At 37.2% G+C, this 25,825-nt stretch overlaps 1 protein-coding gene across 1 annotated transcript; it reads left to right on the top strand.

The window, feature by feature from the left end:
• Positions 1 to 1,317: 1,317 nt before the first annotated feature.
• On the top strand, positions 1,318 to 25,439 carry ATP6V1B2 (ATPase H+ transporting V1 subunit B2). The gene is made up of 14 exons (XM_029203416.1): positions 1,318 to 1,480; positions 7,717 to 7,772; positions 12,274 to 12,372; positions 13,468 to 13,561; positions 13,693 to 13,770; positions 14,241 to 14,380; positions 14,716 to 14,817; positions 15,197 to 15,294; positions 15,947 to 16,070; positions 17,673 to 17,823; positions 19,279 to 19,361; positions 20,952 to 21,056; positions 21,908 to 22,037; positions 23,979 to 25,439. Exons 1-14 carry the CDS (start codon positions 1,345 to 1,347, stop codon positions 24,116 to 24,118), a joined length of 1,536 nt encoding a protein of 511 aa, XP_029059249.1. The 5' UTR covers positions 1,318 to 1,344; the 3' UTR covers positions 24,119 to 25,439.
• Positions 25,440 to 25,825: the final 386 nt, after the last annotated feature.

Below are 25,825 nucleotides of genomic sequence, written 5' to 3'. Positions count from 1 at the left end.
TTCAAAAGGGCTATGGGTATATATAACAAAGGGCATGGAGATGAGATGCCCCTAAAGTAGAGTTTAAATAACTAAGTAATGATCACTTCATTTGTAATATGACACCATCATATACAGTTCAACCCCTACAAATTTCACCTATGTAAGAAAGCTTATTGTTTTCCATTAAGCATATATCTTCCCATTATATCACAATGGTCTTCTAATGGCCAAATAAAATGGATACGTGTAGTACTCCCATTACTTCCCTTCTCGTCAGTTTTTGGCATTAACAGTACAGTAATCCCTCTTTAAGATTTTCTCTTCTTTTTGCTTCTAGAACATGTGCTCTGCGTTCTCTCCAACTCTAGTATCACTCCAAGTTTGATTTGATTACAAGATACTCTTCCTTGGTACAACCCCTCACCTTAGTGATCTCTTAAAAGTTGGCCTTTAGTATCTTCCACAATACATCACACACTCTCTGGCTTATCTCTTCTATTTTCATATTACCAACATGGTGATAAGTTATAAATTTTGATCTTGATTTGGCCCAGATAGCTTCTCCTGGGATAGTTACCTATTTAGTTGAATAGAAATCTCATTCTGAATATTCCACAGGAAACTTAACACATCCCCAGACAATTAGCTTTTCTCTTTTCCTCCTCTACCACCAGCAAAATTCCTCACTTCCTTCTCTGTGTTCTACCCGGTAAACAACAACCCAATCAACCAATCACTCAGGACCCAAGCCTGGATTGACACCTTCCACAGCCAGCTAATCATTTTTGCATCGGTTCTATCCCTCAAATAGTTTTCAAACACATCCCACTTTGTCTTTCACACTACTACCACCACCCTAAAACAGTCCAATATATGTTTTTTGAATGGACACATGAGTGAATGTGTTGGAAAGGAAGATGATAAAGTGAGAGAAATGATGGCACACGGTTCCCCATGTTAATATCCACTAGAAGAGGTTTTAGATTCTGTCTTTCAAAGTGTTTTTTTAGAACTTGAGTTCTCTTCATTCAATGTCATGAAATGCCGTTGAAGTTTTCATGCACGAAGTTGCTTTCCTTCCCTCTCCCTCCTTTCTTCTCCTTCTCCCTTAACTCTTGCCTTTCTCTGGATCCCTCTCCCTGGCCCGGCGTCCTCCTCCCAGCACGCTGGTCAGCTCCTCTCGCGGAGGGCTCGGGTTTAGCCCCGCCTACCCGGAGCCCAAGTCACGAGGCCGCGGGTCGGGTGCAGCTCAGTGGGCGGGGACTCCTCAGCGCGCATGGGCGGAGCGGGGCGCGGGCTGCACCAGCTATATCTGCGCCTGCGCGGCGCCGCTGCTGGGCCAGTCGGGACAGAGGAGACAAGATGGCGCTGCGAGCGATGCGGGGCATCGTGAACGGGGCCGCGCCTGAGCTTCCCGTATCCACCAGTGGGCCGGTGGTGGGGTCTCGAGAACAGGTGCTGGCAATTAGCCGGAACTACCTCTCCCAGCCTCGTCTCAGTGAGTATCAGAGAGCAAGACGAATCCTGTCTTTGCTCTTAGCCCAGCTCCTTGCTCCCACTCACCTGCTTAGCCAGAGGGGTGGGATGGGGCGATTGTTTTTCCCTCTCGCGTTCCCCTACTCCGACGTCTCTCTCTAGTAGGCGATTTGAGTGTACCTTAATTTCCGTGCCAGGGGTGGGCCAAGGGGAAGAGCAGCAACGGGAACTTTTTCCTGGGTTGGTGGTCTCCTGGCTATTGCCCCACCGGTGCTCTCCAGTTTCCCGAGGCTGGAACGTGCTCAGGCGCTTGCTTCCTGTCTCTGAGCGAAGGCCACTTCTTGCCACTCTTATCCTAATCTTCTGCTGACCTCATTTGGACCTGCAGGGGTCGAGGGAACCGCCCCTCCCCTTCCCCCTGCCTCGGGTGTGGACCTCAGGGCAGGTCCTGAGATCCTGCCGAGGGGGACGGTATAGTGTCATCGCTGACGTGCTCAGGCCTTTCGTGGATGGAGGTCAGGCCCACAGCCAGAGGGAAATGTTGTTCAGTGGAGAAGCTGCTCCGCAGGAGGACACCTAGATATCAGAGAAAGCTAGAGCTGAAAAGTACCCTGCGGGTCATCTAGTCTAACCCTCTCATTTTACAGTGAGAAGCCTAAGGTTCTGAAAGGAACAGGGCTCGCCAGGCTTTAGACCCCTAATTACTGGCAGAGCAGGAAAATTCCAGGTTTCTTAATTCTTGCTGGACCTTTTCCTGCCATTAACTTGATTGCAAGGCTGTCTTGGAGAAGACAAGAAGCTTTGCCCATATTATTTAGCAAGTATGCAAAGCATATGCATAAGCATGTCTAAGTGTTGTGATTGTAAAAAGACCTTAATAAACCAGGCTTAAGTGGACTGTTCAGCAGTTTCGAAAGAAATGGTTCTTGATGACTAAACAATAAAATTGTGTAGCATCAGACCTCCTCACAGTTTCCTTAGGAACCGGGGATGAGCACTGGAAGTAGACTCTTTAAAACTTAGGAAAGTACCTGATGTTTTCCAACGTGGTGAGACTGTATTTGCACCGGTTAATTGCCACAGTACCTCTTTGTGGGTGGCTCATTGGTTAACAAGAATTTCAGATGAAGGGTTTCAGTCTGAGCGCTCTCCTGCCTGACTAATCCCATCCTCATCAGTCAGTGGGTCAGCTCATGTGGTGGCACTGCAGTGTAAGGAAGAAAGAAAAGACTTGATTCTATGGTTTGCAGAGATGTGTGTTTTTTTTTTTAATTGAAATATAGTTGATTTATAACGTTGTGTTAGTTTCAGGTGTACCGCAAAGTGATTCAGTTATATATATTATATATGTATATATATTCTTTTTTAGATTCTTACCCATTAGAGCTTATTACAAGGTATTGAGTATAGTTCCCTGTGCTATACAGTAGTTCCCTGTTGGTTGTCTGTTTTATGTATAGTAGTGTATATATTTTAATCCCAAACTCCTAAGTTATTCCCCCATGTGCTTTCTATAATGGGAATTATTTGCGTTAGAGAGTGCTTGTTGAGAGTTTACATGCTGAATGTTTCAAGAAATTGACAGATGTTGCATTCTTATGACAATAAATTTGTGCCTAACAGTTACAAATACTCTTTTATGAATTGCATTTGTATGCTTTGCTGTTCTTTGGGTAGAACAGATAGACATTAGTGGTGCTTCTAGGAAAAGATTATAAGGGGCAGTAGTCATTTTTCCATATAATTATTCACTCAATCTCAACTCAGAGTATCACTTGAAATAATAATATAGTTTAAAGAGTACTCCATGACTGAGGTTGTAAACCCTTAAGGGAGATGAGTATGATTTCTCAACATTCTGTGTGTGCTTAGCCAGTGACTGAAGAACTTCTCCGGATGAGATTCCTCCTGACAACATTGTTGCGACATAATGCTTAAAACTGAAACTTTAGGGTTCAGGAATCCTTTTTGTATCCACAGTGCCTAGCGCAGTGTTGGCACATAGAAACATTGTGTTTTGTAATTGTATAACTTGCATTTAAACCCCTTCTTCTAATAGTTTAGTATATGGATCTTTAATGTGGATGGAACCAGAGTAGGGAGTTGGGATACTTAGTTTGAGTTTCACTTCTGTGTCTGGGTTATTCTAAAAAGCACAAATGATATCATACTTAGGCTAACAGCTAACTGCATTTGAATGTCATCTTTTTCCTATATTGCCACATTCTTGATTGTAGTTAACACTTTTAATTGCTTCTGAATAAATATTAACTTATTAATTTTTCTGATTAAAGATCGATGTTACCATCCTAGGTAAAAAGTTATAGTTATTTAATGTGTGCTTTTTGAACAAAGGAATGGAATATTGGCAGTTCCACTGTACAAATTGGATCCTGGTTTTAAAAAATTTCAGGATTCTGGGGCCGTTAACAAGAGATGGAAAATGAGATATGCAGGCTTGAAATAATCTTGAGCACATTAGTTGAATTTCTAAAGTCACAAGGAAAGAAAACTTGATTTCCTTTTAAACTTTGAGCAAGGTTCAATAATATATGAAGAGCCTTTGGATGTTTAACGTTTTGGATTAGATAATCTCCTTTGTTCTTGAGATCCTAGATCAACTAATCTTAGTTTCTTATGTCATAAAGCAGAGTTAGCGTCAGTGAAAAGTCCAGTAAAGGAATGGTCGGCCTCCCTCCTTGCCCACTACAAAGTGTGGGTCTTTACTTTTCTTGCACAATAGAAGATGATTGTTCCGGTTTTGTTCTGCTAATAAGGTGGAGGCTGAAGGACTAGATCTCTTATTGTGCAATGACTGTCGAATTTTCTCTTTGAAAGTTTCACAATCATTAAGTAGTGTTAGTTCTGTTGAACAATCTCATATCCTATAGGAGGAAGAGGATGTCATCTAACAAAATATGTGCTTCTTAAAAATCTTTGTAGATTTTGGGTTTTAAATGTTACTCCATAAATATTTATTGTCTTCATAAATATTCAGGATCAAAGATGTAAACTTGTGTCTGCTGTGTTTTCAGAAGTTCTGATCATCCCCTGCAGACCCAAGTTCTTCTTCATTTGAAATTTTCAAGAGAAGAGTGGTCATTATTGTTTCGAAACAGAAATATTTATGTAATTTGTGAATGGGTATTGACTTTTTGAAGAGCAGCTTTATGTCTTTGGCAGCTTTAATCTAAATGGTTGTCTCTGCTTTGGACTGTTAATACTAATGGTGAGAAAAGCTGGGTAAATATTGTTGAGAGATAAAAGGTGGTATTTGATATTATTTTCTCTTCTTGTTCCCCCCCAGTAGTTTTACTATTGTGGAAAGGAGCTATAGTTTGTATATAAACTGTTTTCTACTCCCTATTTGTAGTCCAGGTGCTAGGAACTGTGTTATCTCCATGTTTTTAAGTTATACTGGAGACTAAGGGTCATAGAGTATAAACTTAGAATTGGTGGTGGTGGGGGCCACAAACAAACAAAAATAATTTTAATCCTGGCTCTTCCATTTAGTAGCAGATTTCTCATAGATGTAGTTTAAGTGTGGAGTAGGTCTATCAGCCTTGCCTACCTCCCAGTGTTTTGTGAAACTGGAATGGTAACCTATCTGAAGATGCTCTGTAAAGTGTGAAGCAGTTTCGTTTGGTAATATTTTTTATTTAGTTTGGATTATAACATTTATGAGTTTAGTTTGCATCCCATTTTAATGTAAACCAAGCATGTTGCTTAACCTCTGGTTTGTATCTGAAGTGGTCTCCTCATGCTTTCCAGTGACAGAAAACTGCTGAAGCATCTCCATTAGTTTCTTCCTTTCCTGCTTTAACTTTTCTAATGGCTACACTCCACTGGAGAAAGGTTGTTTTTCAGTAATGATACAAGAGTGCCTCAGACCACAAAAAAATGCCCAGTTCAGTTTTAGAATTTGAGCTGTAGCACAGAGTCAAAGAAAAAATGACTGGAGGCAGACTGTGTAAGTTCAGATCCTTAGGCAAGTTACTTAATTTCTGAGAATCATTTTTCTCTTGTAAAACTTGGAATAATATTTGTTAGCTTATAGACCTGTTATGGAGTTTAAAAAAGAATTCCTGACAAGTACTTTTTAAATGTGTATTGGTAGTTTTGTTATTAATTAATTCCAGTGGTTACTAGCTTTTTTAAAGGCTACATACATTGTTGCAAATTTAGAGACTGCTTTTGATGAAGTAGAATCTTGCCTTCTATAGTTGAAATCAACTTGATTCACTGTTTCCAGGAAAAGCAATGACTCGCATTTCTTTTTTCTTGGTCATGCTTTTTGCCTTGTGACTGGCAAAACTTCATAATTTGAATGAGCTTGAATTTAAACATGAGATTCTTAAGGATCATTGTTGTAGAGGTTAAAAGTTCAAAGGAGATGCAAATCTTGTCCTGAAAGTAAAGAAGAATTTCAGAACCTGAAGCATTTTACTGATGTTACATTTTATTCAAAACAGTTGCCTGTAAATCTCAAAACTGAATTCCCACACCTCCACTGGCCCACTCCCTACTCCCATTCCCAGCTGTTTAGGTTTTGAAAAGGTCTTTGTTTCTATAGTTTTAAAACCTGAGTGCCAAGAAAATATGTTTCTAATGTAGTTCACTTTGCATATCCACATAGCAATTTTAGAAAGTAATTGAAAAACGGTATGTGGATTCTTTTAAAATGAGAACAGTGAGGGACTTCCCTGGCAGTCCAGTGGTTAGGACTCGGCACTTTCACTGCCATAGCATGGGTTTAATCCCCAGTTGGGGAGCTAAGATCTTGCAAACCGTGTGGCGAGGCCAAAAATAAAAATCAAATGAGAACAAGGAAGAAATTGTTTTAGGGGTAGGACTTATTTTTAAGAGTATTAGATTATTTTAAAACAATGGAGAGGATTAACATAAAAGTAGCAGAATATATGACAACTGGGATATTTCTAATAATCTTGGAGGCATGATTAATTTGTTTACATTGCCATCCATTCAAGTAGCTTAACATTTAAAATTTGTGACTTGCTTTTTATCTAAGGTTGGAAAAAAAAAGTAATTAGGGGCCTCTGTTGATCATTACAATTACAAATGTATTCAAGCAAATATTTGGTGTGAGGATTTAAAGGTCCTCAGTATGAAAGACTAGGGTTCCTGACAGTGCTTGCCTGCCCTGTCTCAGTGTTTCTACCAGGGCACTTGCTTCCTGGCTAAAGAAATTATGTTTTTAAATCCTGAAGCCCCTTGAATGGACAGACTGGTTATTAAATGGTTTCCTCATTCTTGGGAGTCTACATTCATTTCAGAAATTTCTGTCTAAGACATCATAAGAAATCAAGCAAGTGAAAAATTCCCAGTTGGTTGACAGCTTCTTACACATTATTTTAGGTCTTATAAACACTTATTTCATTTGTGTTTTCAGCTTTTCTGATTATGAAATTTAGTTAATTCTGACACTGTTAGAATTGCTTTCCTGAGTGTTCTGATTTATACTTGATTACCATTCATTATACTCGGCATGTATGTAGGTGTGATACAATTCAATGATAGCTACCTCCTTTCTAAAATGAGAGATTTGGGTAGTTTGTTGCTAGGGCATAATTTGCAGTAGAAAATATAAGCTTCTACAATGACAGTAACGTTTGACTTTTTTTTTTTCTTTAAAGGATGCTTATGTGATCTCTGGCCTTTAATTCCATCCGCCTTCATAAACTCTTTTTTTTCGTAGTTTTTATGATACTATTTAATCATGGCATTTTATCTTAACAGGCTACATTTTGTCAGATTTCTTTTGTGAGTTTTGTCACTTCTGCTTAAAGTTACGGATTCCCTTCTTCTTCTCTATCTACTTTGCTAAGTGCTACCTTTTCTGTAAAGCTTTTTCTTTTCTAAGTAAGGACCATTGCAGGGTCTTTCCTGTGCTCCCACACACCCTCAGCACACCTCTGGTAGAGCCCTTACCTCCCCCTTCTCCATATAAAATTGTGAACTCCTGTGGGAACTCTCCCTCTTTACCTTTGTTTTTGTATCCTGGGTCCTTGAAACAAATGTGACTTATAGTAAGAATTAAAAATGTTTTTGGTTTGATGAAGGGGATTATGAGAAGTTGTACAGATGCGGGCATATTTTATAAATTCGGTGAAAATTTTCATACTTTCTGAGTGCTCCATATAATAGATATGATAGAGAGAGGGTTTTTTTGGTAATACCAGAGAGATCATTTAGACTGTTCTGTTTGACAAGAACTGACTCTTTTGTGTTTCTTTCCAGCATACAAGACAGTATCAGGAGTTAATGGTCCACTAGTGATCTTAGATCATGTTAAGGTAATACCACTATCATTATCGTCTAACCATTTATGAGTTAAAAGCATAGTATTAAGTACTGTTTAGTACACTTTAAGTCTTTTGTTATGATTTTTTTAAGCCATTCCTTGGTCGGAATGTCAGTGCTATATGGAGACAAGAATTTTAGGTCAGAAGTCAGAAGATGGGATTCTAGTACTGGATCTGTTGTGGATTCTGTTTGTGGCTTTGAGTCCCTTGTCTGTAAAATTTAAAATTTTATTTGTTTGTTAATCATACCTCACAGGTTTATTAGGAAAACAACAGTAATATTTGTGTGTTTTATGACTTGTAGGATACTTAGATATACAGTATCTTGTGGCTCTTGTCGTAGACTAGTGTGTTATAACTACTTGTTACATTTTTGTCTTCTCTACTAAATTTTAAGGTCTCTGAGTGAGTAAACAATGTTACTTTTGTCTTTGAGGGCCTGATACTGGTATTCAAGTAATGAATAAACAACAGATTATCTCAACAGTGACTAAAACCATAATCAGAGAATAGTTTTTACTTATTCAGTTTGTTGAAAGATGCTTTAGTTACATGGGTTTTTTTTTTTAGCCACACCTATACATAAGAATTATCTTAGAAAAAGAGGCATAGAATATAGTCTGTAATTGAATAGACCTCAGCCTAGGTGAAGCCTCCTGCCTGAGTTCAGTGATTAAAATATCTTCAGAGATAATTTGTGTAATATGCTCTGTAGAACAGTAATTCTGCATTGGTTGTTGTTGGGAGTGGATCAGGGGGAAAGGTACACAGTTATTAGTTTGTTGAGAGAAGTAATGACAGAAGTGTGTTTGGCATGTGGCCCCTCTGGAAGCAGAAAATAAATTGAAAAACATTTCTTAAAAGAAAGGGCAAAGTGAACTGTCTCTTCAGCTTTATCACTAAGATATTTTTGTGCATGACAAGGTACCTATACAAATTAATTGCAAGATTAAGCATATAGCTTCCTCCTGGCCACAGTTTCATACTAGTCTGCAGTTTGATTCAAAGCCTCAGTATACAAATTGTACAAGGTTTAGGCAGCTGCCCGTTAATATTTTGTGAAAGGATGAAGCATACACTTTTATTTTTTGAGGAAGTATTGAATGCATTATTTGCTTCTTTGTCCTTTACTTCTTCTTTTTTATATACTTTCTATTGGATAAAATTTTTGACTCATATTTTAAAAATATGAAGCTTTTATATTAGTAAATATATTTTCAAAAACAGTTAAAAATATTCATGCTTCAACTATGTTAAGTGCTGAACTCAGCACCAAAAATACACAATACAAATACATAAATGTCTAACTGTTAAGTGCTATGAAGGGTGAGTGCAGGATGCTATGAGAGTCAATAATGGGAAGGACTTAGAAAACATCTTGGAGGAAGTAATTTTAAGAAAGCTGTAAAAGTTTTATTGAATGTTTGTTTGGGGTATAACTCCAGCTGAGGAAAAAAGTTTATGTAGTTGTAAGAATGGCTTTATACCACCAGATTTAGAGTGTTTTTTGTTTGTTTTTAGTTTTTGGCTCCTGTTTTTAACTTAAGGCATACAGATAGTATCAAGGAATGGATAATTTTATACAAATTGTATCAGAATAGATGATGATGGAGACTGCTGTCCAACTCATTTTCTGAAGGTAGTGCATCTTTGATTTCCAAACCTGACAAAGGATAGTATCAGAAAAGAAACAGTGTAGCTAATCTCATTCACAAGCACAGATTCTAAAATTCTAAATAAAAATGTTCTCATGTATTGGATATTAGCAAAAATATACTTTAAAAAATCAACAGGGCTTCCCTGGTGGCACAGTGGTTGAGAGTCCGACTGCCGGTGCAGGGGACGCAGGTTCCTGCCCCGGTTCGGGAAGATCCCACATGCCGCGGAGTGGCTGGGCCCGTGAGCCATGGCCGCTGAGCCTGTGCGTCCCGAGCCTGTGCTCCGCGACGGGAGAGGCCACAACAGTGAGAGGCCCGCATACCACAAAAAAAAAAAAAAAAAAAAAATCAACAGAATTATGACAAAGTAGAGTTTATCCCAGTAATACAAAGATGATTTGATATTAACAAATGTCAGTATAATTCAGGTCATTCATAGATTAAGCTAGAAAAAGCTTACGCTCTTCTCAGTAAATACAGAAAATGTATCTGATAAAATTACTTGTTTCTAAAAAAAAACAAAACAGAAGAAGGAGGTCTTAGAAATAAGGGATAGAACAAACTTTTAAAACCTCTTAAAGGATATCCACCATAACTTACAGCAAACAGCGTATTTAAGGAGAGACTCTAGAAACATTCCCATTTAAATCAGGAACAAGATGAAGACACCTGTTGTCACCACCGCTATCCATCTTTGTTCTGTCTTTGTGCTTGGACCCTAGCCAATGCTGTGGGAAAAAGAAATTAGGGGATAAAGGGATTAAAAAGGAAAAGGCACAGCTGTCATCATTTCTTGGTAGTATGATTAATTAAACAGAAAACACAAGTCATTCAGTGGACAAACTATTAGAAACAATGGTGTAAAACAGTGTTGCTGGATGTGGATGATGTCTATAGAAATCAGTAGTGTTTTGTATGCCAGAAGTAACTACTAGAATAATTAGGAACTTTTTACAAAAAACTGTGAAACTTTGTTGAAAGACATAAAAGAAGACTTCAAATAAGTGGAGATTCCACGTTCATGAATGAAAAGGCTCAGAATAGAAAATACGTTGATTCTCTCCAGGTAACAAAATCAGTTAGAAATAGAGTAAGAATAAAGATTTGGTGAGGGAGTAAGCAGATATTTCAGTGGAGCAAAGTTAAGATTCTTAAAACCAACTCTTCTCACACCTGAGAATTTGACTTGGTAAATGATAAAGGCTACATTACAAGTCGTGCTACTTGTAGCACAAATTAATTTGTGCTACTCAGTAAATATTGTTGGGGTATTTGGCTTCCTGTATGAAAAAATAAAAGTGAGAAAAATAAAATTACATACCAAAAATAAATCCAGATGGATTAAAGACCAAAACATGAGAAACCTATCGGAAGACAATATAGAAAACCATTTTTATGACTTCAGATTGGAAGGTTTTCCTACACAAAAGACACAAACCATAAAGGAAAACAAGTCATTTTATTGCAAAACCTTCTGTATGATAGGATATCATAAACAAAATTAAAAGACAAGAAAGACTGGGAGCAGATATTCGCAAAAGGATTAGTACCCAGAATCTATGAAACTTATCTAAAAGTAAATAAGAAAAACAGATGTAGTTGAAAAGCGAGGAAAAGATATTAATAAGGCTGTTATAGGAAATGAAGTCTGAATTGTCAGTAAACATGAGAAGATGCTCAATATTAGTAGAATCAGGAAAATGCAAATTGAAAGATACTATTTTTTATTTTATCAAAATGGTAAAAATTAAAGTTTAATAATATAAGATTGGCAAAGATGTAGGGAAAAGATACTTATCTATACTACTAGGGAGTTTGTAAAGTAAAAGGTTCCTTTGCAGAGTAATTTCACATAAAAATGGACACAGCCTATAGCCCACCACTAGGTAACCAGATACCTTAGGGAAACTTGGGCCCACATGTGAGAATGTTCATTGCAGCATGTTTGTAGTAGTATAAATTTGGAACAGCCTTGAACACCAGTGGTAGAAGAACAGCTGAATAAAATGTAGTGTCACTTGATTTTAACTATACCTGTTCTAACATTGATTCTACATGCCCGTTTATTCATATTAGCATCTCCAGAATCAAGTGTCCTACAGTCAGTGTTGATTCACGGATGCATTGGCAGATGTTTTCCTTCACATCACACAAAGTAGTGATGCATTTTTCAAAAGATTATGTTAATAAAATAAGGTAAATACTACTATGACAGATCCAAAACATACGGTCAAGTGGAAAAAAAAACGAGTTGCAGGATGATATATTTAGTATGTTACCATTTAGGTAAGTGAAACACTACAGTATATTTTTGGAAACATGCAATTTAAAATATTAAAAATGGATTAGAGGAATACATTTCTGGTTAGGAGAATTAGATTGAGGAGGGAATATTAGCATTATTTATTATAATAGTAATTATTTTATTGTTTAGTTGCATTTTATTCCTGTCCTCCCAAAGCACAAGGTGATTACACAGCCCAGAAGCAAACATCATTTCTGAGTAGTGGGAACATAGTTTTTTAACTTTCTGTAGTCTCAAAGCTTAAAAACATATACACAGAAGGAAAGAATTTAATTGCTGTGGTTTCATAGATTTAAGATCCTTCCCTCTGTACCTTATGTTGTGTTTGCCAGTATATGTGCCAGTGATAAGTGTTTTAAGGACTTAAACTACCTGAGGATATTCTAAACTCTGGATGTATACCTGTGTGCTTTGGGGAGGTATGGGGTCTGCATGTGCATACATGCTGTGAAAGACATAGAAGCATATAGAGTATTTTGAGGAGCTTTTAAAATGTTGGTTATTGAGCCTTTATTTTTTTCCTATTTAGTTTCCCAGATATGCTGAGATTGTGCACTTAACACTACCTGATGGCACAAAGAGGAGTGGGCAAGTTTTAGAAGTTAGTGGTTCTAAAGCAGTGGTTCAGGTAAGCATCACTTTCAAAACCTGGCCAGTTGAACGTTTTTCTGATCACAACAAACATAAGAAACACCAGTAGTTCTTTCTAGTAATTATCACATAAGTATACAGATCTTCATCAACTTATAGGTGGGGTGATATCTTGATAAACCCATCATAAGCTGAAAATATTGTAAGTTGAAAATGCATTTAGTACACAGAACCTACCGAACATCATAGCTTAGCTTAGCTTACATTAAAGGTGCTCCGAACACTTATATTAGCATACAATTGCACAAAACCATATAACACAAAGCCTATTTTATAATAAAATGTTAAACATCTCATGTGATTGTTTTGAAGTACTGTTTCTACCGAATGTGTATTGCTTTTGCACCACCACGACCATGAAAAATCTTAAGCCAGGGACCCGACTCTTTACTGGCTATGAGGGAAGAAAAGTATTTTTTCATGTTTTGTTGCTAAATGCCAGCCACCAATATCCATTCTAGCCCAATAGCTCCACTGGTAAAATGGCTTTTTTAAAAAAAAATTTTAATGGATAAAATGAAACGGACAGTCACATAGAAGGAGAGAGATGAAAAGTAGAATTCAGAGCTTATGGGCTGAAACCAAAACAAGATCTGAGTCTACTTCTTTAAATTGTCTCTGATAATGCCTAGTTTTTAATGTTACTGATTATAGGAAGTGCCGGTTTTCTCAAATAACATATTGCCCTAAAAAGTAGATCTGGAGCAGAGGTCGGCAGAATTTCTGTAAGGGGCCAGATAGTAAATTTTTTAGGCTTTGTGAGGGTTTTGCCTAAGGTCTCTGATGCATGTTCTTACGCTTTTTTTTTCCTTTTTTTTTTTTTTAAAAGGACAATCCTTTAAAAATGTAAAAACCATTCTTAGCTTGCTTGATGGATTTGGCCTGCAGGCACGACCCTGGTTAAGAGGTTGGCAATTTGGTTCATCGTCCACCATGAACACTTCTTTATTCATTAATACTAAAAGTAGTATGTACATTGATGTATTTTACTTTATAAGGGCTGACAAATAAATCTTAAGCGCTTATGATCTAAATTTCTTATGCCCTTCTGTTTACTTTTCTTTCTTGATAGGTGTTTGAAGGGACTTCAGGTATAGATGCCAAGAAGACATCCTGTGAGTTTACTGGGGATATTCTCCGAACGCCGGTGTCTGAGGATATGCTTGGTAAATGGATATTATTATTCATTCTGAGCAGAGATCTGTTTCCTTTTTAACGTATTTCCATGAAGTCTTTGTAAAGATTATGAATATTTGAGTCATTGTCCACTCTGTACTGTCTTGTTACTGTTTAACAGGTCGGGTGTTCAATGGATCAGGAAAACCCATCGACAGAGGTCCTGTTGTACTGGCTGAAGACTTCCTTGATATCATGGGTAGGGACAGAAAATGGATTTCTGTGTTTTGGGGAAAATAGCATCTATCTATCTTATACCTTTGTCAGATAAAGGGTGATTTTTATGATACTTTAAGTAGATAACCAACATATTCCATGTTTGATTAATTATTTTTTGTTTACTATTTAATAAATTTATTTTTCCTAGAGGTTATCTTAAAATTTTATATTTTATTTATTGTAAAATATCACCAGGATATATCTGAAATGTAAAAGCCATAATGGCTTTGAAATTAGGATTTCTCTCTTATTTGCTATACCTTACATTTCACTTTACTACCATATAACTTGTGAATCTACAAAAGATTAATGGAAAAAAATATTTAAACAGTTTCAGATTTCAAAAATAACTGATTTTTTAAGAGTAGAAAGAAATGCTTTATATGCTTTGTATGGTTGTAGTCTTAATGTAGAGACATATTAAAATTTTCCCTTTTGGAAATGCATTAGGCCAGCCAATCAATCCTCAGTGTCGGATCTATCCAGAGGAGATGATTCAGACCGGCATTTCGGCCATAGATGGCATGAACAGTATTGCTAGGGGGCAGAAAATTCCTATCTTCTCTGCTGCTGGCTTACCGCACAATGAGGTGAGAACTAGAATCTGTTTGGTATGAAATTCAAGAAGAAAGAATTTCTGAGTGCTTTACTCTTAGTGAGAAACCAAATATAGGATTTTCAAGGTAAATACCCAATGTTACTGTTTATATAATCCAATTACATTGACTCTTTATCCACACATATCCGACTTCTTGCTTACTCTTAGGAATCTGCAAAAATTACAGAATAGTTTTATTGAGTAAAGCCCTTTAAGACAACCCAGTTTCATTTATGATTACAGTTCCCCAAAGTTTAGGGTAAAAGTTATTTTGTTGTAGAAGTATTATTTTAGATTTTAACTTAGTTCTTTTGTACTCCTCATCAGATTGCAGCTCAAATCTGTCGCCAGGCTGGTTTGGTAAAAAAATCCAAAGATGTAGTGGACTACAGTGAGGAAAATTTTGCGATTGTATTTGCTGCTATGGGTGTAAGTATTATCTTTTTCTGTTTTAGTGTGAAATGTAAAATTGCTTGTGTTATTAGAACAATGTAGAAAACTGCACAGATACTATTCAGTTTATCTCTAGGCGGAGAAGTTGCAGCTTGGCATTTTGGGCAAACCATGGATTAGTATTTAGCATTTGACTGTGGAATGTAAGAATAATTCCCTTTGTGGCCAAAGCAAGCTGTTTACTCTGTTGGCTTTTGTAAACGTTTTGGGGGTACTTGAACCTTTAAAAGAAGGAGCAGTACAGATCTGTAGCTTGGCCTTCATCAGAAATAAATATTGGGGGGAAAAAAAAAAGAAAGAAAGAAATATTGAGCATTTTTCTTCTCCCAGCACTGATGAAGTCATTGCCATTTAGGTAAACATGGAAACTGCCCGGTTCTTCAAATCTGACTTTGAAGAAAATGGCTCAATGGACAACGTCTGCCTCTTTTTGAACTTGGCTAACGACCCAACGTAAGTAAACAAAAAATAGAGCTATTTTCCCCCTGTTCATGCAGGCTTCTGGTCAAAAATGTCACCTTACACTAAGGAGGTAGAACATTACAGTGAAAGCTACACAGGCCTAGGTATGAGATAACCGTATTTAAATTCCAGCTCTGCTTCTTGCAAGTTACTTGGTTTTGGGTGAGTCACTTAGGCTCTGAAGCTCAGTGTCTTCTTTCATAAAATGTGATAAATAATACTTGTCTCACGGGGTTGTTATACATATTAAATGAGATAATATTATAAGTTACCTAGCACACCGTCCATACTCAATAAATTACCTTTTCCTCTTACCTGCAAAATCTGGCCCCTACTTCTTTCCTCCCTTTCTCCTTCTCTCTCTCTTCCTTTCTTGCTCAGTTTTGAGAACTATATAGTTCTGACAAATTATGGGGCATTTATAAAATAAATCAATTTAGCTGTGTAGCACTAAGTAATTCTTATTATGTAAATACATAAAAGAACTCTGCCTTACTTAAGAACTTTTAAAGTAACAATTGCTTAACCTTCCTCAATTTATGTGAAACTTTAAAAGGGAGACTGTACTATTATTTCTGGAATCATTTTGTTTTGTTTTTGGCCTTTTTGTTTGAGTGACTTAGGACTTAATGTTTCATTTCAGTATTGAGCGAATTATCACTCCTCGCTTGGCTCTAACCACGGCTGAGTTCCTGGCCTATCAGTGTGAGAAACATGTATTGGTTATCCTAACAGACATGAGTTCTTATGCTGAAGCACTTCGAGAGGTAATTTTTTTCTTAATTAAAATGGATTATCTTGTCAGGGTTATCTTGTCCCTCTGCAAGTTTTCTTTTTTTTTTTAAATCATGTTTTTTAAAATGCATTGCTCATATATTAGTAGAATACCTTAATTAATCAGAAAAGAAAATACTACTTTTGTCAACCTAATTGAAATGATTAGAGGATGAGATTTAAATTTTTAGCCTATTTATCATACTCTCACTGTCTCCCTTGATTAAGACTGGATTCTTAGAGTAAATGATGCAAGCTATTTAATCAGTTACTCTCCAAGGTAGTTCTGTCTCTGTCCAGACTGTCAGCTTTCAGCCCTTTTCAAGAATTTCATTTTTAATGATGTAAATTTTTATTTATTTACATAAGTGAAGACTACACTCTGGCAGAACCCTCTTCAGAACTTTTTTTTCCTTCAGAAAGCTCAGTGATTATTTAGAAACAATGTAAGATTCTAGCACTTACCATCCAGAAGTGTGGGGTGTTTGTTCTAATGCAAGTTACTGAAATTTTGAGTTACTTGCTCTTTTAAGTGTGCAAAAAAAGGGAAGAAGACTTCTGAAGAGACAGCCTATATAAATATCTAGCCTAAGATTCCCTAAGATCCATCATCATATCTCACTCGGCTACGGTGCTTTTTCATTGAAGGACTTCTTTTCTCCCATCCATCACAAATACTTTTCTAAAAGGCAGTAAAAATAAGTATTAGAAAAGTGAAAATTAAAAAAAAAAACAATTTACAAACCCTTTTATTAGTAGTATTAGATTCGACAGACAATTATTCTATCAAATTGCCACTAAGGTTTTCTATATGTTTATGTTGCATTTCTATATGTTTATGTTGCATTCTACATTATCTACATTGATAAAAGCTGGTCTGCAGGCCACACTTTGAGTAGCACTGCTGGAGCATACTCTTGGAGGAACCGAAGTAGCAGTTAGAAGTTGGGCTTAATGATTTACAGTTCTTGTTGGCTGTAGATTAAAATGTATGCATATATTCTAGTGTGCCTGTCTCTTAAGAGACCATTTATTACTATTCTTACCTTGTGCGGTGATCCAGGGAAATTATCTGGCCCTTGATTCCGGTTGTAAGTTGGGCTTAATAACATTAACTTCCTCATAGGGTTGTTGTGAGGATTAAATTAAATAATGTATGTAAAATGCATCAGATGATTTCTGATATATGTATTTCCTTCCCTTTTGATCTTTTCAGGATTAGCTTATGTAAATCTGGCAAGATCCATAACATGAAGTAAATCTTGTGAACTGAGAATGTTCTCTTAGTTTTAAAATGTACTACCTTTGATTTATAAAATTGCAAGCAGATTTTCTTCTAGCAAGCTATTTGAAGATTTGTGTTATGGCAGTATGATTTTAGCAGAAAACTTGTGGTCCCCAATTGTCAACATTTTTGTTGCAGAATAATCTGAATTTATGTTGCTAGATTTTTCTTAATCATTTCTAGAGGTGATATTTAAAAGAACAAGATATTTCCAACTTTGTAATTTGGCCTGTTCAAACAAATGTGTTCTAACCAAGCTTTAATTTTCATTTTCTGGTATGTGATACTGTTCTCCTTGACTCACTGTCAGGTTTCAGCAGCCAGGGAAGAGGTTCCTGGTCGACGAGGTTTCCCAGGTTACATGTATACAGATTTAGCCACAATATATGAACGTGCTGGTAGAGTGGAAGGTAGAAGTGGCTCTATTACTCAAATTCCTATTCTCACCATGCCTAATGATGGTAAGTTTAGGGTCTTTGGATTATAGCATCCCTAATCGTTGTAAGGACTTTGATTTTAAGAGAGAAGACCATCTATCTTTTTGAGTTGAAATTCTTTTGAGAGTTTATCCTCCAGAAGTTTACCTTACCTAGTGATTTGTTTCTAATAAAATTTTTCATTTCAAAACTACCCATAATAATTATTCTTTTGCAGAAAAATTTTCTTGTAACTTTTATTTATTAGCTAGTATTTAGTGTCTACTGTTTGCAGGACGCTGGTCTAGATGAAATGAATTTTTAAAAGATTTATGGGCTCTACTTAATGTAAGCTACTCATTCTAGGTGGATATTTTGTAAATGTATGTGCATCAGTAATTTAAGGTAGCTTAAGTGCCAGATATAGAGCACAGATAGTAAGTGCCACGAGACTCTAGAGATAGAACGATCATCAAAGACTTGCTAAAAATTACTTGGTTTTATCATGTGTGTCTAAGTGCACAGTGCAGTGCCTGCCTGGATGTATGCCCAGCAGCCCCCGGGTGAGACTTTCAGCATTCCCCTTATGTTAGTGTCTTTTTATCTTTATCTCAGTCTTTTAAAAACACTTTTTCAAAATATTTTCAGAAACAGTAATAACTCATTATAACTGAGCACTGTTCTAAGTGTTTTGTAAGTTTTGACTCATTTGGTCTTCATAGCGACTTTTTAGATGCTCTCGTGTGAGGCACAGAGAGGTAAAGTGTCACAGTTAGGAAGTGGCGGCTTTAGAACCCAGGCAGTCTGAATACTACCTCTGATGTGAAAATGATTTGTTCCAAGGAAGCAGCTACAAAATTACTCTCTGTAATTTAACAGACTTAGAGGTGTCTTGCTCTGTGGGACCTGCTTGGTGCTGCCTGTGTAGTGGTGCTGCCTGTGTAGTGTTGCTTAACTTGTTTAGCCTCTCTGTATTTTCCATGTTGAAATGTTGTGTATCCCTCTGGGATAGCTTATGGACGAAGAATGTTCTCTCAGTATACATCAAATTGGCAACTCTCTGCAAATGAGCTTTGTGTTTAAAATGGAACTTTATTTATATTTGGGGGAGAGAGAGCATAACTAGGAGAAATAGTACTTTTTATGAATATAGCTAATTTAACTTGTGTCGACACATGTCTAACTGTGCGGCAGCCAGATAAGTTAGACTGGCCAATACGGTAACCTCTAGCCACATTTGGCTGTTTAAATTCTAAAGTTTATTAAAATCAGATAAAGTTTGAAATAAAGTTTTTCAGTCGCATTTAGCCGCATTTCACATGTTCAGTAGCCACATTTGACCAGTGGCTGCCATATTGGACAGCACAGATAAAGAACTTTTCCATCATCACAGCAAACTATTTTATATAGCACTGTTTTAAGTAGTGCAGATTGACTTCCTGTGGTTTTGTTTATATGAGATGGACACTTTAACTAACATCAGGTGTCTTTCTCTGGTAGATATCACTCACCCCATCCCTGACTTGACTGGATATATTACAGAGGGGCAGATCTATGTGGACAGACAGCTACACAACAGACAGGTATTTGACAGTTGAACGATGCTATAAGCCTACAGATCTATTCTTCAGTTATTCTTTAGTGACTCTAACTTTGCTCTTAGGAATTATTTATTTAGAAAATATAAGCAAGAGGGAAGAGATATGGGAACATATGTATATGTATAGCTGATTCACTTTGTTATAAAGCAGAAACTAACACACCATTGTAAAGCAATTATACCCCAATAAAGATGTTAAAAAAAAAAAGAAAATATCAAATTGCATTGTTTTTAATATGGCTATAAAATTGTCATTTCTGTAATACTAAAATCCTGGTGTGGAAAAAAGTGCCAGAATTAAGAATTAAATTTCCACTTTCTTTATTGTGACTTAAAATGGAGTGGGTTGTTCAAAGGACGTTTTTGGGTCTTCTGTTCCATAATGGTATAATCTACTTTTGTTATTAATACAAGAACAGATTTTTCAGAGTTTTTTCTTTGTCTTTTATTGTTAAAATTTTTAAAAATTGAGGTATAATTGACGTCACATTACATTAGTTGCAGGTGTACAATGTCATGATTTGATGTTTGTATATGTTGCAGAATGATCACCCCAATAAGTCCACTTAACATCCACCACCTCACATAGTTACAAAATTTTTTTTCTTGTGATGAGAATTTTGAAGAGCCACTCTTCTAGCTACCTTTAAATATGTGATACAGTATTATTAACTTACATAGTCACCATGCTGAAAGTTCCATCCCCATGACTTAACTCATTTTATAAGTGAAAGTTCGTACCTTTTAACCTCCCTCACCCGTTTTGCTCACTCCTCATCCCCTGCCTCGGGTAGCCACCAGTCTGTTCTCTGTCTGTGAGCTTGACATTTTGTGAGATTATATGGTATTTATCTTTTTCTGTCTGACTTATTTCACTTAGCATAGTGCCCTAAAGGTCCATCCATGATGCTGCAAACAGCAAGATTTCATTCTTTTTTATGACTGAATAATCAAAAACAGATTTTTTATTGGTTCTTTAATAGATGCCAGCTTCTGATATCAGCTTTTAGGTGAAATTATTGTTATTTTTTTTTTTTTTTGCGGTACGTGGGCCTCTCAGAGCCGTGGCCTCTCCTGCCGCGGAGCACAGGCTCCAGACGCGCAGGCCCAGCGGCCATGGCTCACGGGCCCAGCTGCTCTGCGGCATGCGGGATCCTCCCGGACCGGGGCACGAACCCACGTCCCCTGCATCGGCAGGCGGACTCTCAACCACTGTGCCACCAGGGAAGCCCTATTGTTAATCTTTTTATGTGTCATTTTATGAGTCAGAGTTCAGAAGACCATTTGGATTTGATATTATAGGCAGATGTTGAAAATTCAGTTTTTTAATATAGTCTTGTACTATTTTGTAGATTTTACTTTTTGGATTTGATTCTCAAAAGAAATCTTAACCTGTAAAATGTTTCTTCCTTTTCTTATCAGGAAAAGATATTAGGAATCATCTAGGAAACAAATGTAGCAGTGTTATGCAATTTAAGCAATAAAAATGAGTTTCAAAGTCCTCCTTTACTACCAGTAAAGCTTGAATTTTGTACTTAAATATAATATTTTCCCCCTTCCCCTTTTACCCAAGATTTACCCACCTATTAATGTGCTGCCCTCGTTGTCGCGGTTAATGAAGTCTGCTATTGGAGAAGGTATGACCAGAAAGGATCATGCCGATGTATCTAACCAGCTGGTACGTATGTTTTCTCCAGGATGGTGTTTAAAGAAATGAATACTTTCTCAGTTCATTCTGCTGTCTTATACCTCTTGTCTTTCTTCCATATCACTTTTCTTCTCCCCCCATCAAAGTAGAATTTTAATGAATATAGAATATAGAATAGTGGAATACAGAAACATTCATTAGAGCCTTTTTCATAAGGATAACTGCTCATGACAAAGATTAAAAATCACATGCTTGAAACCCACCTCTAATGCTGTATGAGGTAGTTTTTAAATAAAAAAGGCATAAGACAATTAAGTTTTTATTAGTAACCTTAATTATAGAGTATTTCTGAAAGACTATTCTAACTAATTTTTTGTTTAACATATTAGGCAATCACCAGAACGCTAAGGGATACAGCTGTATATATTCTATGAAATCCTTGGTTGCTATAGTCCTGAGATTGTATACCAAGCATAATTAAAGAAAAACACATTTGACCTTAAAGTAGAAATGATAAATAAACCTAGTGATAACACAGATATTTTTTTTTGAATAGAATTTAGAGATGGATTTCTCCTATTGTGTAAGTTGTGATTTTTAAATGCTCTACAAAATGTAACCTCATTGGTATATTGAGGGAGTGTATTTTTTGTAGAGTGTTAGTAATGTCTATGTATTGCACGCTTGAAGACTCCTTTCTTAGTGAGACTACGTATAATAAAGTCTTTCCAGTACTTGCATATGCACTTTATGTGAATTATGTTTGGAAATCATGTGAAATACTGTGAAGATAACTACAGCAATACACTTACATAGCCCAGAGTACCGTTACCATTTATAAAACCTTATCTCTGTTCACGTAAACCTTTTTTTCTCTTTAGTATGCGTGCTATGCTATTGGTAAGGATGTGCAGGCCATGAAAGCCGTAGTTGGAGAAGAAGCCCTTACGTCAGATGATCTGCTTTACTTGGAATTTCTGCAGAAGTTTGAGAGGAACTTCATTGCTCAGGGTAAGATTACTGTTTTCCTATGAATAGAAACAGCATCATATGTAGTTTTGAGGAGGACTTCTTTCCTAGTCTGAGAGAATTTACATTGGTCTCCATACAATTTTCCTTCTGATTAGAGAAGAGGTTCTTCCAGCCGCCTGCCATGTCTTTGTTCTTAGCCCTCTGGTTCCTTCCCCTGTACCTTCAATTTCTTTATCCATTTATTTAGCTCCTGTCTTGTGTTTTCTCTTCCTTAGAACCGGCCTTCTGCTCTCCTGCCTCCATTGCCACTTCTCCTCCCTCTTACCCTCTCTGCAATGCTCTCCTCTGGCTTTGGGGGCTTTGGACTTTTCCTGTCCATCTATTTTCATCCTCCTGATTTCTCATCTTCCTGCTTCTTAATTGTTAGTGTTCCCAAAGGCTTAATTACCTGTTCTTTCTGTGCTTTTTTTCCCCTGTGCTGATGACTAACTTCCTATGTATGAGCCTTTCCCCTCTTTCTGAAGCTCTAGTCCCGCATCTTGAGCTAGGAAGCCTTTGTTTATGCCACCATCCTCTCTGGCTCAGCGTGGTGAGAACCAAAGTATTTTCCCAACTGACCACCTGCCTAGCAATTCCCTTTTCAATTTCTGTCTACCTCTGGCATGACCATTACCCTAGTTAGCCCAAGCTCAGGCATTGGGCATTCTTAACCCTCTTCATTTATTCTCCAGTCATCAAATATTTGCTAATTTGCATTGTTCTTCTTTAAAACATCTTATCCTGTTCTCTTTTCATTCCTATTAAAAAAACTTAGGCCGGTGTTTCTCAAAATTGAATATGCTTTTGAATCTACCAGGGATCTTGTTGAAATGCAGATTCTGATTCGGTAGATCTGGGTGGGGCCAGAGAGCCTGTATTTTGACAAGTTCTGGGTGATCTTGAAGCTGCTGATCGCTGACCACTCTGTGTGTCCCAAGACCTAGTCCAGACCTTTGTCCCATCATCCTTGGCCGTTAGTGCCAGCATCTTCACCAGTCTCCCTGACTCTCTCTATGCCATTGCCAGGGTAAATTTAGTATTAATTTTATTGATTGTCCTTCTGTTAAAAAGTCTATAATGGTTTTTATTACATAGCATGTGTAGGGCTTTCAAGCTGTTTTGCTTGTTCTCTTCCCTGCCACCCCTGCTAATGCTGGTAAACTCTATTTTTGACCTCAGTGATACTTACAAACGATGTGTTTATTTTGGAATAATGCATCAGCTACACACTTAAGATTTGTGCGCTTTTCTATTTATGTGATACATTTTTTAAGTAACATTAAAATCCCCAGAACGTATGATAGTTGGGTTTTCTAAAAAAATAAAAAATTACACAGAACCTTAATATCTTAAAAAGATAAAAGTTGTTCTGGTAGACAAGAGATGCAGAACTCTAGCCACTCTAACTCCTTAGTTAAAAAATGAGATTTATTTGCAGGATAAGAATGATTCTGCTATTAAGAATAATAATAGCAATAGCAAGTTTGAAAACTTTCACACGGACCTATTCAGGTGATTAATTGGCATTTAAGGCCTTCTAAGTATCTGTACTAGCCTCCTTCAGGTCAGCCTGTGTTCCTGGGAAACTGCTTTTCTCACTACTCTCTGGACAAAACTCTGGGTCTAGTTTCCATTATTCAGTGGAGTGTGTTTAGATCCCACCCGTTGTTAAACACACACGCACGCACACACACACACACACACAGCCGCCGAACGTCTCGCCTGTGGGCTTTCTCCCTTTTCTCTGGTTCCCAGGGGTACCTATTGTCTAGACCCTCATTTCCACGTTAAGTCACACCCAGTCCTGGAGGCCTAACTGCTGTGTGTCTCTTTTTATACTTCATGCTTACAGTGCTAGTTCCATAGCAGAATAAATTTTGAATAACGCTGAGAAGTTGGAAGTACTTGGCCTTTATTCATCTAATCTCAATTTTTTGTAAGGTCCATACGAAAACCGCACTGTCTATGAGACTTTGGACATTGGCTGGCAACTGCTCCGAATCTTCCCCAAAGAAATGCTGAAGAGAATCCCTCAGAGCACTTTGAGCGAATTCTACCCTCGAGACTCTGCAAAGCATTAGCTGCTACTTCATCGCTGGCTCGATGCTCTTGTGAAATACTGGTCCTGTTTTCTTTATTGCTTTTGCACTCCCCCATCCCCACCTTTGTGTTGGAGTTTACTGTGTTACCCTGTAATTAAAAACAAGGAATAGGTAACATATTGTGCCAGTGTTGCAATGTTTTAAACTGCTAACAGCCTTTAAAATACCCCCTGTTCAGAAAACCTGGAACTTCAATGCTTTGTTTAAAGTAGCTGAGGGTTGGAGGTGAAGTTTTCCTACTGACGTGTGTATTTGTACATAGTGGTGTAGTTAGCTGCCTAGTGTCCTCATTATTTGGGTCTCTCAGACCTTCCTTGTCCACCCCCTCAAGAGTATCACTATCTGAAGTTATAATGCTTTGATCTCCAAACTAGAGACAAGATAGGGCCTGAAAGACGCTTCCGCTCAGAGCCAAGACGCTTTCCTGAGCACTTGTTCTTAGATTTTGGTGTGCCTCTGGGTCTGTGCTGCTGCTCTAAGCAGATGGTTTTTACTGTCCACCTGCTGTTTCCTGTTTAATGAATAGATTAGAAAAGGAGTTTCCTTTTCCTCTTTGGTACGGATAAGTTTCAACTCCTGTTTCTTAACTGTTCTCCCTCCCTCTGAGTAGCACAGAATCATGCAGGTTTTGCCCGACTGGCCTTGATCTGTTAGTAGTGAGATGCCCTGTCTTGATGATCCTTACTGGGTTTCCATGCAGAGGAATCATAATTAAAATAATTAATAGAATTGTTGGTTGGAAAGAGTTGGGATGCAATTTTTTAAGAAAGAAAAACCTATATCGGTTCTACATTTGGACATGCTAACAGTGGTTTTAAGTTTCTAAAGTGTTTACCAGATGCTAAAGGCAAGGTGGGGGAGAGAAAGCTCTTCTGTGTATGGAATTTTTTTATATATATAACCTATGGATATTTTAAACTCTGTTAGATAGCAGCCTTTGGAAAATCCCCTATTTGGTCCTGCTTTCTGACCTATCTGCCTTTTCAGGGTAATCTTGTGGCACAAGTGATAGCATTTAAAAGCTTTAGTCTTTTAATTCCTCCTCCTTCCTGCTGCGAGCCCTGAGCTGTCTTCTATGCACTTCTGACATGTCTACTGTTTGGTCTCTCTGTGTTCTTTGTTACTTGGGTGCAATAGCAACTTCTCTGTGCATTCCATCTTTCTTTCAAGTTGTGTAAAGTTCTTCACTTTTTTTCTCTGAGGGTGTAGGGGGTGGGGGGAGTCAGCATGATTATATTTTAATGTAGAAAATGTGACCTGGATATAAAATGAAAATAAATATTAAGTTAAATGGAAGTTACCTAAAGTGACTCTGTATCTTCTAATCAGAAAAGCAATAGCAACAAGCAAATATATAATAATGCATCTCTCTTTGATTCACAGTTTTGAACATCATAACCAGTATTGTGAACCAGCCCCTTGATTCACAGCATTATGAATCATGTCCCCTTTACAGGGACATGGCCCATGTTTTGTACCCTCTGCCTTTTAGGCTGCCCTTTCAAGCTCTTTTCAGTAATACCTTTTCCAACGTATTGTAGTTTGATCCAAGGTTGAGAGTTACTAAGGTGTGGGGTTTGTTTGTTTGTTTGTTTGTTTTGTAGATCATTAGTGGCTATAAGTTCTCTGAAACTTGAAGTTTTCATTCAGGGTCCACTTAGCATTTTCGAGAGTTACTAAGGTGTT

The sequence above is a fragment of the Monodon monoceros genome, unplaced genomic scaffold (genome assembly GCF_005190385.1).
Source record: "Monodon monoceros isolate NGI ecotype Baffin Bay Population unplaced genomic scaffold, NGI_Narwhal_1 Super_Scaffold_5, whole genome shotgun sequence".
Classification (NCBI taxonomy): Eukaryota; Metazoa; Chordata; class Mammalia; order Artiodactyla; family Monodontidae; genus Monodon; species Monodon monoceros.
The sequence above is the reverse complement of the archived record's forward strand: the minus strand, read 5'-3'. Positions and strand labels throughout refer to the sequence as shown.

Excerpts from the sequence above, each read along its gene's own strand:
- ATP6V1B2 (XM_029203416.1), top strand. The coding sequence starts at position 1,345 with ATGGCGCTGCGAGCGATGCGGGGCATCGTGAACGGGGCCGCGCCTGAG. Across the intron at positions 14,818-15,196 it reads TTGTATTTGCTGCTATGGGT|GTAAACATGGAAACTGCCCG; the intron begins GTAAGTATTATC and ends ATTGCCATTTAG. Across the intron at positions 17,824-19,278 it reads TCTCACCATGCCTAATGATG|ATATCACTCACCCCATCCCT; the intron begins GTAAGTTTAGGG and ends TTTCTCTGGTAG.